The 13103-nt window shown below is 44.0% G+C and overlaps 2 protein-coding genes across 2 annotated transcripts in view; both read right to left on the bottom strand.

Annotated features, from left to right (window-relative positions):
- The window catches only part of LOC146771106 (rho guanine nucleotide exchange factor 11-like), a gene marked incomplete at its 3' end in the record, with an annotated part of 76729 nt that extends 64057 nt beyond the window's left edge, over window positions 1-12672 (bottom strand). Inside the window, exons 1-2 of the mRNA XM_085640354.1 lie at window positions 12598-12672; window positions 4734-4816 (exon numbers count right to left, since the gene is read on the bottom strand). Coding sequence (XP_085496480.1) covers window positions 4734-4752 — 19 coding nt within the window. The remainder of the gene's footprint in view (window positions 1-4733; window positions 4817-12597) is intronic.
- LOC146771105 (rho guanine nucleotide exchange factor 11-like) overlaps window positions 10339-13103 on the bottom strand; it is a 55687-nt gene continuing 52922 nt past the window's right edge. The window contains exon 8 of the mRNA XM_085640353.1: window positions 10339-10468. Within this exon, the coding sequence (XP_085496479.1) occupies window positions 10339-10468 (130 nt within the window). The remainder of the gene's footprint in view (window positions 10469-13103) is intronic.

The following is a 13103-nucleotide window of genomic DNA, read 5'->3' as shown; positions in this document are numbered from 1 at the left end:
GTGTACCCCGGCAACAGGGACTTCCAGCAAGCTTGACTACTTCTTCCTGTTTTTAGACCTCACCTCAGAGGTGGATGGTATAACGCACTTGCCTAGATATATCTCAGATCATTCCCCAGTCTTGCGAAGTCTGTGGGGGAAACCGGAATGTCTGGAAATACCCTCCTGGCGATTGTTTGCAGAGGCGTTGATGGATCCCCCCTTTGTTGCAGTGATCACTGAAACGCTGACTCGTTACTTTGAGGAGAACTGGGGATCGACCTCAAGTAGGGCAGTGGAATTGGAAACCATGAAGGTTGTCCTCTGGGGAGTCTCTATCAAGACAACCTATGGCGTGCGAAAACAACTATAATGCGGTATACAAAATCAAGAGCAGGGGTTGTGCAGGTTGGAGGCTCATCTCCACAGGAGTCCCCAGATTTTAGGGGAATGGGGAGCAGCCATATACAAGGCCTACTGCCAAAGGCTTTTCAGAAAGGAATCCACCATAGTGCCCATATTGAAACTTAGGGGAGACAACAGACATTTGGCTTACATGCAGCAGGCTATCCTTGAGGTCCTAGCCAAAACGTTAGCTAGAACATATGAGAAACAGGCACCCTCACCATCGAAAATGGTCTGGGACTTCTTGGAAACTCTTGATTTGCTGAGTCTCGACCCAGAGGGGGAGGATGCTCTTGGAGTGCCTATAAACAGAGAACAAGTCTTGGCAGCTATCAAGTGTCTGAAACCAGCAAACAGCCCTGGGGCCGATGGTCTTCCCTCTGAGTTTTACAAGATGTTTGCCTTGCAGCTAGTGGACCCTCTGCTGTAGGATTACGCTGAGTCCTGGAGGACATAGACCCTTCCGGCTACCTGAGGGAGGCGTTGGCAGTTATGATCCCGAAACCAGACGGAGACCCCGAATTACCTGATTCATACAGACCGATCTCACTTCTAAATCTTGATATGAAAATACTTAGTGGAATCCTAGCAGCAAGTCTGTATCCCCACATGCCTCACACGACCCATACTGACCAGGCTGGGTTTATTCAGAAACAAAGCACCACCCACAGCTTACGACACCTGGCATATGTTTGGCATGCCCCATGCTTACTGAAGGATGACTATGCAATGGCGATCCTTGATATATAACAGGCGCTCGATTCAATCAATTGGTCATATATGTGGTTGGTCCTACTGAGATTCGGAGTGGGCCTGGATTTTCATAGATGGGTGCAGCTGTTGTACACTGCCCCGGTCGCCCGGGTAAGGTTGGGAGATTGATCTCTGAGGCATTTCGGTTGCAACGGGGCATGCAACAGGGGTGCCCCTTGTCCCCACTTGTCTTCGCACCCACCATGGAGCCTTTTGCTGCCACACTGCGGAGACGGTTGGCGTAGTGGGGGGTGAATCTCGGGGTGACAAACCATGTAGTATCTTTATATGCGGACAACACTGCTGTGTTCGCCCAAGAAACCAGAGCAGTTGGTACCTGTCATTATTAAAATTCTTCAGGATTTTGAGACCTTTTCAGGGCTCCATATAAACCTGAGGAAATCTAAACTGATCCACATGGGGAAAATGGCAATGAGGCCAAAGAAGGAGTTGCCCGAGGTGGGTCTATCCTGGGCTACTGAAGGGACTAGGTATTTAGGAATCAAACTAGCACACACAGCCTCATCATACATGAAACTCAATATAGGAAGATTCTTGGAGGGGCTACAAAGCTCTATACATTTCTGGAGGTACCTACACCTATCCCTAATGGGAAAGATTGCAATCGCAAAGATGATCGTCCTCCCCAGATGTCTTTATACAATGCAAAACTCCCTATACAAGATCCCTAGTTATTGCTTTCGAATACTGGAGGGGCTGATGGTGGACTTTCTGTTGGGACTGAAACGGAAACGGGTGCGACTGCGGACACGGCAGCGGGCGTGGGGCGCAGAAAGCCTGGAGATGCCTCGAGTGGAACTATATTATATGGTATCTCACTTACAGCATGTAGTCCACTGGTTGGACGATGAAGAGAATTAGGAAAAACAATTACTGCACGGGTACATGTGGGGAACAATCCTCCCTCCCTGGGCTCTTGATGCTTGGGGCTGGGGCTCTGGCAGATGTCCCACAGATTGTCCAACATGTTACCAGGATATGGGAAAGGGTGGTTTTTAAAGTAGTAAAATGTGCGCCTCAGGCCCCAAATATGCCATTATGGGTGGTGAAACCATTTTGAGAGGTAGCTGATTCCATGTCGGTGCGGAGATGGCCAGAGGGGTGGGGGTGCCACCAGATGGGAGACCTTTATGTTAGTGGGAGATTTATTACAAGGATGGAAGCGAAAGCAGCTTTTGGTTTAGGAATGGGCCAATTCTTACAATATGGGAAAATATCGAGAGTGGCGCGCAAACTCTGGCCATCATTCCCGGTGGAGCCCCCTTGGACCAACGTCTTGTAAACTATGCTTACTATGGCAGAGGGCCGTCGGTTAGTCTCACATCTATATCACTCGGACTGGGAGGATGACCCGGGGGAACCTCTTCCCATCCAGGACAAATGGGAGACCATAATTTGGGAGCCTCTAACTGCCCCTACCTGGAAGTAAATACATGAAGGAGTTACAGGTTAAAGCCGTAAATACTATTGCACGTTTTAAACTTATCCAATATAATTTCATACACCAAACAAATCTCACCCCACGGACTCAGAGCTGGATCTACTGGGAATATTCGAACGAATGTCCTAGACGTGGAGATATAGACGCAGAATTTATTCATATGGTATGGGCATGCCGGCAGCTGACAACATATTGGGTGACTGTCCTGACCCGATGGAGGGCGGCCACAAGGTGGGTAGTATCCCTAGAAATAACGACAGTGTTGCTGGGGCTGGTTCCAGCACACACAAAAAGGAAGCCGAGTAGGAAATTCCAGGTCTTGTCCTGGCGTAAAGATGAATTGCGATAGCTTGACGATGCATCTCGCCTCCGACTATAGAGGCATGGCTAAGGGACATGAGCGAAGAGGCAGCTGCAGAAGCAGTCCACATGAAACTAATCCGGAAGGACGAAAAATGGAGGATGACCTTTGAGCATGGGCAACAATGTCGAAGGATTTACAAAGCCCCCCAGATTCAAGAGAAACAGGACCTTAGTACTGGGACCAGAGGGTTGAGTCCCTGCCAAAAATAGATCAGGGAAAATAAAATCAGGAAAGACCTACTGGGATCCTCCTTGATTATGAAGAGAGGCTAGGCATAAGTTACAATTTATAATTAACAACCACAATATGGAAATGGGAGGAGGGTGTGACTGTTAGGGAGTTAACAGTTAATGATTGACAAACAACATGGAAGGCGAGCATGGATGTAAATGTTACTGTGTGCTATATTTGGCGAAGGTCTGCTTTTGGGACACAAGGGAAGGTTGAGGGGATGCTGATGGATCCTAATATGTACATGTATGTTCTTATGATTGAAATGTTAATAAAATTAAAGGAAAAAAAGAGTTAAAAATGCGAAAAGGCCTCTGAGGAAGACCTTGTGGAAGAGGAAGTGCTTTGACTGAATCAGAGCATACTAGGACCAGGTGTTCTGAAGTAAAGTCAGGGGTGACCTTGGTCAGTTCGAAGTGGATTCAGCTCGAAGTCGGACACTTGAATCAGCAGTTGATGCACTGCCACCACTGGTGATGTTGGGCCAATGTCAGTGGAGAAGGAACCAGCATAGATTTTGGAGCTGGAATGGAAGTCTGCGCCAGAGGTGGTGCAGAACCCAGGATGGGTTTGAGGGTCACAGATGGCACAGATAATGGATCTGCCAGTGGTAACTTAACTGGATGCCCTGTGGGCCCTTGGAGCCCAAAGGTGTGCCAGAGGGAGCCAGCAGAGTGCCGAAAATATGCAGCATGGCCTCCTTAAAGGCCTCAACCTTCTGCGGTGTTGCAGATGGCTCGAGAAAATAGGGAGGCACAACTGAACCAGTTGAGGAATCTACTCCACGATCGGCATCTGGAGCAAGATTGATTGGCACCTTAACACCACCTGACTTCCCTTGGGACAGAGAGTGGCTGGCTGTTGTTGAGTCCCACTTTAACTTCTTATGCTTCTTCTTAGAATTAGATTTGGATTTACCAGATGACCTCGCACACGAATTGGATCGGTCACAGGAGTGGCCTTGAAAGCAGGAATGAGTCTGTGCCCTCGACTTGGAGCAGGAGCGGAACTTACATGTAGTCTATCACTTATTTTGGTGTTTGGTAGCAAACAGTTTTCATTTCACGATCCTGAATTGCCTTCGGGTGAATGAAATAAAAATGTTCGCATGACTTGGAGTCTTACACTAAGCCCAAACACCAGAGGCACACCTTGTGCGGGTCCACCATCAACACCTGTTTCTGACAGTCATGGCATAGTTTGAACCCTTTAGTCCTTGCTGGGGGACACCATTCCCTTAGATACATGAAAGGAGTTTTGAAAGAATTTGTGAACCAAAGAAAAGAGAGCAGAGCTCTAGATCCACAATTCAAGGCATTGAAAGAAAGAACAGACATTGTCACATGGGGTGGCATCTATATGTGGCTCCACTCCATCACTTACTGCATGGGACAAGATCAAAACAGCTTCATTTACCAGCACACCGGAGCATTGCTATGGCCTGGTGCCTGCCGAATAGTCTAATGGTGAGGAATATGCGGTTAGAAGTATCCATCAGAATTAATGTGCTTTAAAGATTTTCCATGCAACAGAACTCACCTAGAGGGACTTCTTCCATCTCTGCTGAAAACTGCACTGTTTCAGAGAGAATGGGTGGGACGTCAGAATTCTTTATCGCCACACTACGATGAGAGAAATATAATCAATGTTAATGAGATTAAAACACGCTTCCTTGTCTAGTGAAGCCCTTAAACAAAAATAGGCACAGGTAAAATTTTATATATTAAAGAGTTTGGTACAAGTTGTGAACTGAAGCCTAGGATCCACAAATACAAATCAATAGAAGGGATCTCTTGACAAGGAGGTCATAATCTGTCACAGGGCACACCGACGCTACTCAAAATTACAATTGCTACTTTTTCCTTTTTTCCACAATTACACAATAAATAATCCAACCAACTTGCAATAAGGAATATTCTACTTACTTTTTTATCATAAGTATCTGTTCGTACCATGTAGTGCTGTAGATTAACATGCTTAGCATTATCCTGCAGTCTAGTTTTGAACTTGGCTCCTTTTTGCAAGTAGAATATTGTCTGGGCAGAGCAGGGAAATTCCTCCAAGCTGTAATGCAGCAGTTTTGAAAACATTTGACCATCCATCTAGCTATGCCAGCTTTTGAAAGAGCCTGGCCTTTATGTGGCAGGGTAAAAGCAACATAAAGTTGTTGAGTTTTGCAAAAGAGCTCAGTTCTATCAATGTAATACATGAGAGCACACTTGACAGCAGGGGTGTGAAGGGCCCTCTCTGCCACAGAGTATGACTGTGGGGAGAAGCATGGGAGCTCAATGGTTTGAATGAGTTGGAATGGAGGAACCACTTTCAAAGGGAATTTAGGGTTGGTTCTAAGCCAATCCTGTCTTTCTGAACCAGAAAGAAAGGCTCTTCCAGGGTCTTAAATTGGCTAACATGCCTTAACAATGTGATATCAGCAAGGAAAGCTACTTTTCAGTAAAGGAATTGTAATGGGCACAAATGTAGAGGTTCAAAAGAAAAGCTCATGATTCTGTTAATGTTCCGCACACGGTCAGGAGGTACCCTGGGTGGAATAACTGTTTGAGTCCTTCCATGAAACCTTGATGACAGAGATTCTGAATAACAACAAGTGTTTCATATTCTTCATATAACTTTCAATGGCATCCAAGTGAAGACGTATGCAAGTAAATGCAAGGGTCGATTGCTGTAGATGACGGAGTTAGCAGAGAATATATTGAACTGCAGGTTTAAGCAGATCTATTTGCTTGGGAATGCAGTTGCCAAAAAATATTTTCCACTTCCAAATGACAAAATTGGTGGTAATGGACGATGTGAATGTTTTCCAGGCTGTAATTTTGGATATGGATGGGTACTATACACCAACGATTTTGCATTGGAATTACCAGGTACAAGTTCCTTCAACAGAAACAAGGAAAAATAACTAAGCGGAAGAGTACATCGCAGAGGTAAAGAAATTACCTTTAGACTGCAAATTTGGTGTATTACAAGACAATTTCATACGGGACCTGTTGGTGATGCACGCCAAGAATCTAGCCATTCAGGAGCATTTACGGGTCAGTGGTGATTTGGCGTTAAATGATGTGTTGGCAATTGTTTTAAAAACTGAGATGTCGAGTAGGTGTGCTAGGGTGTTAAAACAGAATGCAAAAGATGATGACACTGTTCGAAATTGAGCATCTAAGTACAGTGTAAAAGATTCCAAATCCAAAGATCAAACCAGATGTTAACATTGTGACAGTAAAGAACATTTGGTATTTACCAAAAATTGGCCTGCTGCCATGCAAAAGTGTAGCAGTTGTGGCATTGTAGGGCATTTTGTAAAAGTGTGCAGGAGAAGGAAAGACTATCACGTGTGTGAGTGAGCCAGTAAGTAAGGAAGATAAGAAAACTTCAGAAGGTGACAACGAGCACTGTCACAATGTAGCTAGTTTGTGTAGAAGCCTTGTTTTGAATGTTGATGGTAAATCTCACAGACCTAAATTTGAGTGCTGGATGACTGTTGTTGATGTATCCTTAAAGATTTATGCAGATTCTGGGTCCCCATAAACTATCATCAACGAGGAGCTGCGGAGAGAAAGAATTGTCAAACAAAGTTGGAGGGGTCCTCAGGGTTAAAGTGGATAACGTATTGACATGGTTGGGTTTAGGTGGTTTAATTTGAGATTCAAGAATAGGCTGACTCGGGCGGATTGCATGTTGCTATGAAAGGGCCCCCTTGTGTTTGGTTAGTTTGACCATGGAAATTTGCACATTGTGCTTGATCCCAGTAGCAAAGAGCAAGTAATGGTGGTTGATAAAGGAGTGCATATGGGCAATGATATGCTCAAAAGATTTCCAAAGGTTTTTAGTGGTAGGTTGGGGAATTTGAAAGGATTTGAGTACATAATTATTTTGAAGGATGATGCTAGACCTAATGTCCACAAGGTAAGGAACATTCCTTTCATGGTTAGGGATGAAGTCTCTGAAGAGCTGGAGAAGAAGTTTTCTTTGGGGTTATTGAACCAATAGAAGACTCTGATTGGGTTTCCCCCATTAGTGTTGGCTAGACGAAGCAATGGCAACATGTGCTGTGTGTTGACTTATGCCATTTGAACAACATCATAATTGTTGGCGAATTTCTGTTGCCAAGAATTAATGTGCTGGTAACTTTTGTCAGAATTGGCAAGTGGTTATTCACCATTGACCTATTGTCATCACACCACCAAATTTCTTTAGCTCAGGATACCCAGAAACATACATCTTTTGTCACCCCTGATGGGTGTTTCCAATTTAAGCTCACACCATTTCACCTAGAGTCGGCGGCTGCAGTCTTTCAGTGGTTTAAGTTTTAAATTTTTGGGAAAGAAAAGATGTAAAGGTATTCCAAGACAATATTTTCATTTTTGGTCCAAATGGGGACGAACACGATAAGGGGTTGATGAAGGTGTTAAATATTTTGGAATCCAAGGGTTTAACAGTAGAATTTTCAAAGTGCACGATAGTGGCATGCCTGCTGTCAGAGAAGAATGGAGTAAAACATAAAAGAAGGATAACGTTTTACAAGCAGTTATGACTTACTTGATTGACGGTTGGCCAAGGAAAGAGGGTATAGATCAATCTATGAAATCATTCCAGGAGGTAAGGACTGACTTGACTGTTGGAAGTGGCACAATTCTGAGAGAACAAAAAGTAACTCCACTACAAGATTTGCGAAGAATGGTTATCAGTTCGGAGCAAGAGGAGCATTCTAGAATTACTGGAACCAAGTCTATTGCGATGAAGATGTTTTGGTGGTCAGGTATGGATCTTGAGGTGGAAAGATATGTAAGAGAGGGCCCCAATTGTGTTTTGGCTGATAAATCTTTACAGACTTTAACACCAACTATGAGTAAATGTTTGATTCCAGTTGACATTGTAGGACCCTTTGGGAAACCTCAGAAGTATGTGTTGGTTTTTATTGACTTCTTTTGGCAATGGCGTACCGTGAAGGTGGTGGAAAAGGCAACTATGGATACAGTTTGTGAATTCCTTGAACAGATTTATACATTGGAAGGCATTCCTGCCATCATTTTGAGCGACAATGGAATGAAATGTGTCTCCAATAAAACTAAGCTTTATCTTGAAAGCAGTGGTGTGAACCATGAGACCACTGCACTAAACAATCCCAGTGGCAAAAGGTATGGTTGGCAGATTTAACCGTGTGATCAAATGTATCATACAGTTATGTAGGGCAAGTAATGAGGACTGGGTTACTCAACTGGGTAAAATGGTTTGGGCTTACAAGAGTTACTAATAATCGATCAAGTGGAGTATCTCTGTTTATGATGAGGGGTAGGAATCCTGGGACCAAGTTTACACCTGGTTATTTCATATCTGTGTGGAATAGTAGTCAGTTAAAGGAGTGTGGGGAAAAGTAAGAGAGAGTCATTATAAAGGTAAGTTGTATTATGATACTAAGAGAGGTTCAAAATGGGTGAAGGTCAAAGTGGGTGACTGGGTTCGGATTAAGAAACTGGGTTTAGTAGCTCAAGGGAATTGTCGATTTTATGAACTGGAGGAACTTTTTGAAGTTTTGTGTAATTCAGTGAGGTTGATTAACGGTAAAGTATGGAATCTTAATTGAGTGGCTGTGGATCCAAATGAGATATGGAAGCAAGTTCATGGGGAGTCACATAAGTTTGAAGCTGACTTTTTCGGAGGATTTTGAGATGATGGAAAGATGGTCAGCAATGGAAGGGAACACAAGGTACCTGTACATTCAGATATTCTGGAGGAGAGCAGTGAGGCTGTGATGATTGAAGACAGGGAAGTGGCGTTGGAAGAAGCTAATGTGGGAGTGGTGAGTAGTCTGGAGTCACTTCTAGGACTGCTAATGGGAAAATTCATGTACATCATGCTGGACAAGACATTGACAAAAGAATTAGGAAATTGTCAAAATGTTTAGAGGATTATGAGTATGGTAATGTAGAATGCATTTTGTGGTTTATTTGAGTTTTTCTCATTTTGTATTTAGGCCATAGGGTTATTATCTTTGATGTCTGTGTTTTTGTTTCCAACTTTAAGTTAATCAGTTTTGATGGGTTTTTTGTCAATATTTTTGTTTTTTGTAATAAAGAGGGGGATGTGTTGTGGGCTTGTTGGTAAGGTCATCCATGTGTGGAACCTACAATGTAGTCAGGGTTTTGTGATTATGCACAGAACACTGGAGAGGCGACGGTTGGGAAACGGTGGGAAGGAATGTTGGTGATGTTGGCTACTGCAATCTATACTTCAGGCTGCTCACAAAATAAAGTAATTCACTTCTCCAAGGTGTGGATCTTCCTTTCAACAATACCTCCCACCACAGCAAAGGAGCCAAGAAGCATCTTGGTAATCTATGTATAGCCCATCATCAGTCTAGTGAGAAGGAAAACAACAGTCTGCCTCATCGTCTCTAGCATGTGGAACATCTTGAGGGTTCTCTATGCCATCTGTGTTTGGCCACATAATGTCTCAAGTCTCAGAAAATACTGATGATGAGACTAATACACTTCCGAAGATGGTCTTCTAGCATAACTGGCTATGCCCTTGTAATCTCATAAAGAGACATTGGCTATGATCTAGCTGAGCTCGGGTGGAGACCAGACATCAGGGTCACAGTTGGAGACAGAATTTGTGCCACTGAAGCTGGAGGTGGGGAAGGGGCAGGCACCGGCATTGCTGGAACCAGTATGGCCTCCATCAATGAAGTTAAGGTGTGGCTCAGCATTGGTGAGGGTACATACAGAGGTCTAATGGGTTCACAGTTGGTGCTGGAGCAGGAGCTACAAGCGGAAGTCCGACTTGGTTTCCTGCAGAAGCAGGGACCAAAGGTACTCCAGGAGAATCCAGAATTGATCATAGAAGCTGCAGCAGTGCCTCCTAAAAGGCCTCCACCTGCTGCGGAGATTAGGATTCACAGAGAAATTCAGAGCGCATTGGAGCATGTGAACCATGGTTGGAATCTGCCCTGAGGGGAGGCCAACCATCTGCACTTCTGTGTTTACAATGAGATTTGGAACATCCTTTCTCTTACACTTACCAGAGGATGGGGACCTGGACTTCTAGCAGTACAGTTTTTTGTGCTCTGTGACATACAATTTTGTCATCTGATCCCTAAAGGCCTTTGGACGCATAAGAGAGCATTTGTTCAATGACTCTGAATCATGCCTACATCCACGATACCACAAACAGATGTCATGCGGGTCTGTGCCATATGTTTGCTTTCTGTAGGTGTGGCACCGACTGAAACCTCTAGCCTGAGATCCCTAGCAAAACATCTTCAAAAAAAGAGTTTTTAAAGTAGGTAAGACGCTGACGAAGTTCAGAAGTGGAGTTCCAGATCACCATCGAAGAATGAGGAAAATAAGGATCTGACGCTAATGTGCAACACTTGCACACATATATGGCTTCCTGCTAACATTTGCAAAGGAGCAACAAAGTTAATGCAAAGTCTGATGGCACCGCCTATCAATGCGTAGGAGCAATTGCTAATAACGTTTCTGGATTTTGTCTGATAATTGCAGGAATTCAAAAGGCAAGGCATCTGCAGTTACAATCATCTATCAGAATCTAGAGAATGTCAAAATGAATTTGAGTAAGGAGCAATGCGCACCTCATCACCTCAAATTACTCAAACAGAGAGGCAGATTCAAGTTCCTAAGTTTTAGAATACCCCAAAATCTGAGAACTGAATCAAACCACATGGGGTTTCGAAAACATCTGAAAACCTTTCATACCAGCTTTTGTAGTAAACCGGTCACAGCTAAAGAAAATTGGCACAGTTATAGCTCACTTATCTGACAAAAACTACCCTAAAAGATGACGTTGTCTTGAAGACTTTTAACACTTTAAAGCAACTGACAGAAGACATTGAACACTTAATAAAATTCCCAAATAAATAAATATAGTGGCTAAAATAGATGCCCAAGGCTAGCAATTAACGCATCTTAGGAGAGATAGGAGAGTTTCAAAGTTGCCTGATAATCTACTGTCTTCTCACCTTCTACCTTTTAGACTCTCCAATATGTCCATTACGGAGCAGTGGCTTCTGGTTCATAAACTGTGATTTCAGTGAAAGTCATAGACAGTTGCGTGGGTTTGGAAACCCCGTGGGCTCCTCTTTCAAAGGTGGGCCACCCAGGCATGTGAAAGCTTTAGCAATGAAGCAAAAGCAAGACACACACAGAATAGACTTCCATGAAATTACAAATCACAATCACTATAGTGGTGGCTAGGCGTACATTGATGTCAATAACACTAACAGCCTTATTGCGAGTATGGAGGTCCATAGGACCGCCGTACTCACTGTGGTGGTCCCACCCCCTGCACACTGCGGGCCCGCAGTGTGTGGTCGGAGCGCTACAGGAGCAATGTGTCCGCCGGGGAATCCAGGATCCCGCGCTGTTGTGCAGCTGTCAGGAGCAGGAATATCCTGGGAGTGCCGCTGCAGCACCACCAAGCATATTCTGAGTTGATTGTCAAGTACCTTTTTCAAGGTGGGGAGCCTGTCATGGAGAGGGGGGCAGAGAGGCAACAAAGGGGGCCCTAACAGAGCCCTCTTGCTGCCTCTGGGCGTGAATGCAGGTGGGCACATGTTGCCCACCTGGAATTGCATCCCTGTCCCTGCAGAGTGTGGCATGCATGCCACACCATGCAGGAACATACTGCAGGCGCTGTCAAGGCAGCGGGCAGCATGTTAGGCTCTCGCATGATCATCATAACAGCTCACCGCCGGGAGACCACCCCAGCACTGGCTGCCCACCATTGAATGTAATCGTAATCCGGCGGGCAAGCACACCACAGCTTTGGCAGTCCTCCTGTGGGTGGCACTGCAGGGGGCCGCCAAACCCATAATAAGGCCCTAAATGATAGAAAGACCAGCAATGTGATCATGTCGGGATTTTGTTTTTCCAGCTAAGAAGTGCAGGCAGAAAGCACTACCCAGTGTAAGAGAGACACCGATACCTCTAAAATAGCATCATTGTGCAATTACATTTTTGCTTATTTTTCTAGGGCACTGGTTGAAGTAACTAAACAATGTGAGTAAGTGCACATGATCCATAAAGCATTGTTCAATCTAGAACTTATTTAACCGGCTAACTGAACATTATTCTGTGTTCTCCGGTCTACGAATTTGCCCATTTGTGAAGTCTTGTCATTCCCTTATCGTATAAATAAGTTAATATTGTGCTGCAGAATGAATCAGGGCTCCTTAAAATTCTAACTACAACGTGAATGCATAATAGAATCAAAACTCCAAATAACCATTTGCCACTCATGTCTATAAGTGTGCTTGTGTTGGACATTTTGTTAGTCATTTCAACATACTGGCAATAGCCAACACTGCACAGAATTCAATTTCTGCCAAGTGATTGGCAAATCCAGGAAATAAGACTGTTCACTTCACCTGACAGGAGGAGGCGTGTGATTGACCGGCTCCTGCCCACAGCTACTGAAGTTCCTCGTTCAATTTGAGCTTTCCACCTTTAAACGAAGAAATAAGTTGAATAAAATGAGCATCAGTCAATGAAATTATCAAATTAAAACATCACTGTCTGATTGACAACCAGAAAATGAGGGAGTAGGGTTCTCTTGCAGAAAGTTATTATTTTGTTAAAAAGGATCAACAAGACTGGCAGTTCTGTTATGCAGCAAAGTAAGGTTTGAAGAGGAAATAAACTCAGCTTGCACCAAGATAAACTTTTTAACAGGTACATGTTCAACATGAAGGCCATTCAGAGCTGCTGTCTCGTTAGAAGTGACGCCTGGTTTAGTGAGTGACTAATTAAAGGATTAGACACACGTGATCAACACGTTCTTTCTTTTTTAACTCAATGTGGGAATTTGAATTTTTTTATTTTATTTTGATCTTCAGTAAAGTGCTGTCTAATACTCTAAAATATCCTCAACTTG

The sequence above is a fragment of the Triturus cristatus genome, unplaced genomic scaffold (genome assembly GCF_964204655.1).
Source record: "Triturus cristatus unplaced genomic scaffold, aTriCri1.1 SCAFFOLD_424, whole genome shotgun sequence".
In the NCBI taxonomy this organism is placed as follows: Eukaryota; Metazoa; Chordata; class Amphibia; order Caudata; family Salamandridae; genus Triturus; species Triturus cristatus.
This window is presented reverse-complemented; position numbering and strand designations above follow the sequence as displayed.